Below are 3,741 nucleotides of genomic sequence, written 5' to 3'. Positions count from 1 at the left end.
AGAGAGAGAGAGAGAGGGAGGGACAAAGAGAAACAGACAAACAGAAAGAGAGCCGTTCCCTCTTTCTGCTCCCTCGTATCACAACAACCATCATAATTATCAGAGAGGAATAGGGAGAGAGAATGAGAGAGAGAGAGAAAAGGAGAAAAAGAGGGAGTGGAAAAAATAGGACAGGAGAGACAGAGAAACACATAGAAGCAGAGGGTAAGGGACAAAGAGACAGAGACAGCGACAGGTGTCGAGACTGAGAGAAAACCCTTGATGATTGGCAGGGGGTCTGGTGTGGTGTACTTCTTCTAACCTATCAAACATCTATCGCCCTTTTCTCTCCTTCTTTTGTGTGTACCTTAACACACTAGAAATACCTTTAGTCTTCGGCATTTGTATGACATGTTTGAGTCGTACGTGCGGTAAAACACTTACCAAAACTAAACCTAAGAGATATATCGCAACCTTAGAATTACAAAGTTCTTTCTGTTCTGGACCTACTTTTGAGACATTTTGCTACCTCAGAATGACAAAAGGTATATCTGACATTTTTATGGTCGTTTTGAGTTACTAAGATCATGAGGTCAGAAACGAAATGTTCTATCTGCTTTATCAAAATCGTAAGATTATTTTGAGTCGTCATGGAGTTATTCAAAGAATTGCATTTAGAAAAGCTTGACATGAAGTGAAATTCATTTTATTGCGGTCAAATTTCTCAAAACTAGGTACTGTGTAGACAGAACTTTGTTATTCTGACGTGGTGATTTCACGTTTAAAAAATTGAATATCACATCATGTCATGCTTTTCGAATGCAATTCTTTGAATATCCTGATAAAGATTCCAAATAATCTTACGATTTTGATTGAGAAGATGGAACATTAATTTGGTTTCTGACCTCATGGTCCTAGTAACTCAAAAACGGCCAATAATGTCAAATAGAACGTTGTAATTCCGACGCAGCGAAAGAGAGAAAGAGGTGGCGTAGGTGGCGCCCAGTACCTAACACACAGGGGCTCTCGTGGTCCACAGGTTAAGGTGTTCGTCTTTCATTTAACAGGTCCCAGGTTTGAATCCGGATAGCGACCGAACAATTTTCTCCTCTAAAATGTTCTCCTTTCACACCCTTTCCTGCTTTCTTACAATGTTCTGTCGTCTGCTTTCGTCTACACTTTCTGCCCCCACCGCCTCACCTCCTTTACCCCCTCCTCTGGGCTCTTGACTCTTTCTGCAGCCTTTCTGCTGCTACTCATTGGCTCCTCCTTACTGCTGTCTTTCAGCCACACCCCTGATCTTATGGTAGGTAAGATCTACACCTAGCCCTCTCGGATAAGGGCAAAAAAACGTTGGAGGTCCCGTGAGCGAATTGCGCACGTTAAAGATCCTTTGGTGGTCCAAAATCGATAAGAGTAGACTTCGGCCGCCACTCGGGGAAACATTCATAATTTCCCATCAACTTAAGTCGTTTAATGCGTCCAGCGCTCATAAGACCTTATGCAGTTGAAGCGCCGTAAAACACTTTTAAAAAACGAAAAAAGCCTAAACCTAAGAATTACAACTTTCTATCTGCTCCTTACTTAGTTTTGAGACATTTGAGGTATTAAAAATTTGAATTTCACAAAATGCCATGCATTTTCGAATGCAATTTTTTGCGTATCTTGATAACGACTTTAAATAATCATACGATTTTGATAGACCAGACACTACACTTGTGAGGCAGTGTGGAGGAATCAGGCTCTCGTCAAAATAATGAAATCGAAGAAAACTGCAGTTTTCTCCCTGCTAAGCAATTTTTTCCAATTTTTGTTTTTTGGATCAACACCTTTTATGTCCATTTACAAACACATTCCTTTGAGGATTTCACCGAAAACGTTGATTAAAGACACAAAAATATAAATTTACAGTTTCCATGGACCCTCCAGCTTTGGAATTTACCAAACTTTGGCGGCCATTTTCTCGCTAATTTTACCTCTTAAACCAGGTGACCCCCACCTCCTTCAATCCAAAATATCTCCACTTCTTTTGAAGATGGATGGGTAATTTTTTTCATTGAAAGCAAGACAAATGAACAAGCTTTAAGATGATACCAATAACTAAATATACCCAAAAATTGACGAGAGCCTGATTCCACCATGCTGCCTCACATTTATTAGTTTTTCATTGTTTTAGTAATTCAAAACGACCAAAAATGTCAGATAGATCTTTGTAGTTCTGAGGTAGCGACATATATGACCTATTTGTGTCGCAATTGCCGTAAAATTATATTCTTACTCAAACTAAATCTAAGAAACAAATAGAGACAGAGGCGGACAGGATGACGTGCAGTACCTAACACATAGATGGCCAGGTAGATGCTGGTCGTCGTGATCCCTGCCAGGAACCGGAAGGCGATCAGCGAGACTGTGTCAAAGACAAACAGATTGATGAAGTTTCCAAAGACCATGAAGAGGATGCAGACCACGAGAGTTCTTTTCCGACCCATACTGCAGGAGAGCGGGAGCGAGGAAGGGAGCAGGGGTGAAGGGGTTGGGGGTTGGGAGGGGGAGGGGCGCAGCAAAAGAAAAAAATATTGTCACTGACGGTAAAGTGGTAGTTTGCTTCTATATTATGGCATTAAAAACTTTACAGAAGCAAGACATAATATTTATTTTTTTTAAATTATGGGACTTCAAAACAATGAGTATACGTAATCAACAATATATCTGACGATACAGTAATATGGAAATAGCATAGGTGTTTTTCAAAGGCAGAAGTCGCAATAGACTTTTATATTATATTCATTTGCATGTCTTAACAACATCCCACAAAAAAAGTTTAGAACAAGCAAAAAAAGGAGATAATGAATTATTAAAGAACTCCATTCGGAGTCGGTAAAATGGAGAATCAAAAACAAATACTGCGTTTTCTGCATGAATACCTCGATGATACTGCATCGATATGTATGTTGCCTATTTTTTTTTTTTAAACAATTCTAAAAAAAATTTAAAACCCAACAATCTTGAATTATATCATACCCAGAGCTCATAGATCAAACGACTACAAATTGAGATTAAACCCCCAAAACAAATCTCTAGGATATACGACGAACGTTCTTTTACTTTTACGTTCTTTGTGACCATATATGAATTAAACACCCATAGAAATATGTGAGGCAGCGTGGTGGAATCAGGCTCTCGTCAAAATAATTAACGTGAAAAAACTTGCATTTTTCTGCAGGTTTGTGAATTTTTATGAAATTTTTGTTTTTTGACTCAGCACCTTTCATGCCCATTAAAGAACCCATTTCTGTGTGGATTTTTCTGAAAAACTTTGATTAAACGCACAAAAATGTAAATTTTCAGTTACCACTGACTCTTAAGCAAAGTAAATAACTAATCTTTGGCGGCCATTTTTTCACTAATTTTACCTCTGAAAACAGGTGACCCCCACCTCCTTCTTTCGCAAATATCTCGACTTGTATTCAAGATAAATGGATATGTTTTCCTTCCAACTAAAGACAAGTGAATAAGCTTTAAGATGATACCAATAACTCTACAAGCCCAAAAATTAACGAGAGCCTGATTCCACCACGCTGCCTCACATATGTAGAACCCACAATATTCTTATTTTTTTAAAGCAAATGAAGCATTATTTATTTACCAATGGAAATGCGTCGTAACTATGTTAACATGTCTGACATTACAACAACAAAAATTCGAGAGCCAGAGAGACAGAGACGGAGATGGAGATAGAGAAGAAAGAGGGAAAGAGGGCGG

General features: G+C 38.7%; 1 protein-coding gene across 1 annotated transcript in view; it reads right to left on the bottom strand.

Moving 5' to 3' along the window:
• LOC101860991 (organic cation transporter protein) overlaps positions 1–3,741 on the bottom strand; it is a gene marked incomplete in the record, with an annotated part of 41,342 nt that overhangs the window by 13,589 nt on the left and 24,012 nt on the right. Inside the window, 1 exon segment of the mRNA XM_005105115.3 lies at positions 2,315–2,469. Within this exon segment, the coding sequence (XP_005105172.2) occupies positions 2,315–2,469 (155 nt within the window).

The sequence above is a fragment of the Aplysia californica genome, unplaced genomic scaffold, assembly GCF_000002075.1.
Source record: "Aplysia californica isolate F4 #8 unplaced genomic scaffold, AplCal3.0 scaffold00452, whole genome shotgun sequence".
In the NCBI taxonomy this organism is placed as follows: Eukaryota; Metazoa; Mollusca; class Gastropoda; order Aplysiida; family Aplysiidae; genus Aplysia; species Aplysia californica.
The sequence above is the reverse complement of the archived record's forward strand: the minus strand, read 5'-3'. Positions and strand labels throughout refer to the sequence as shown.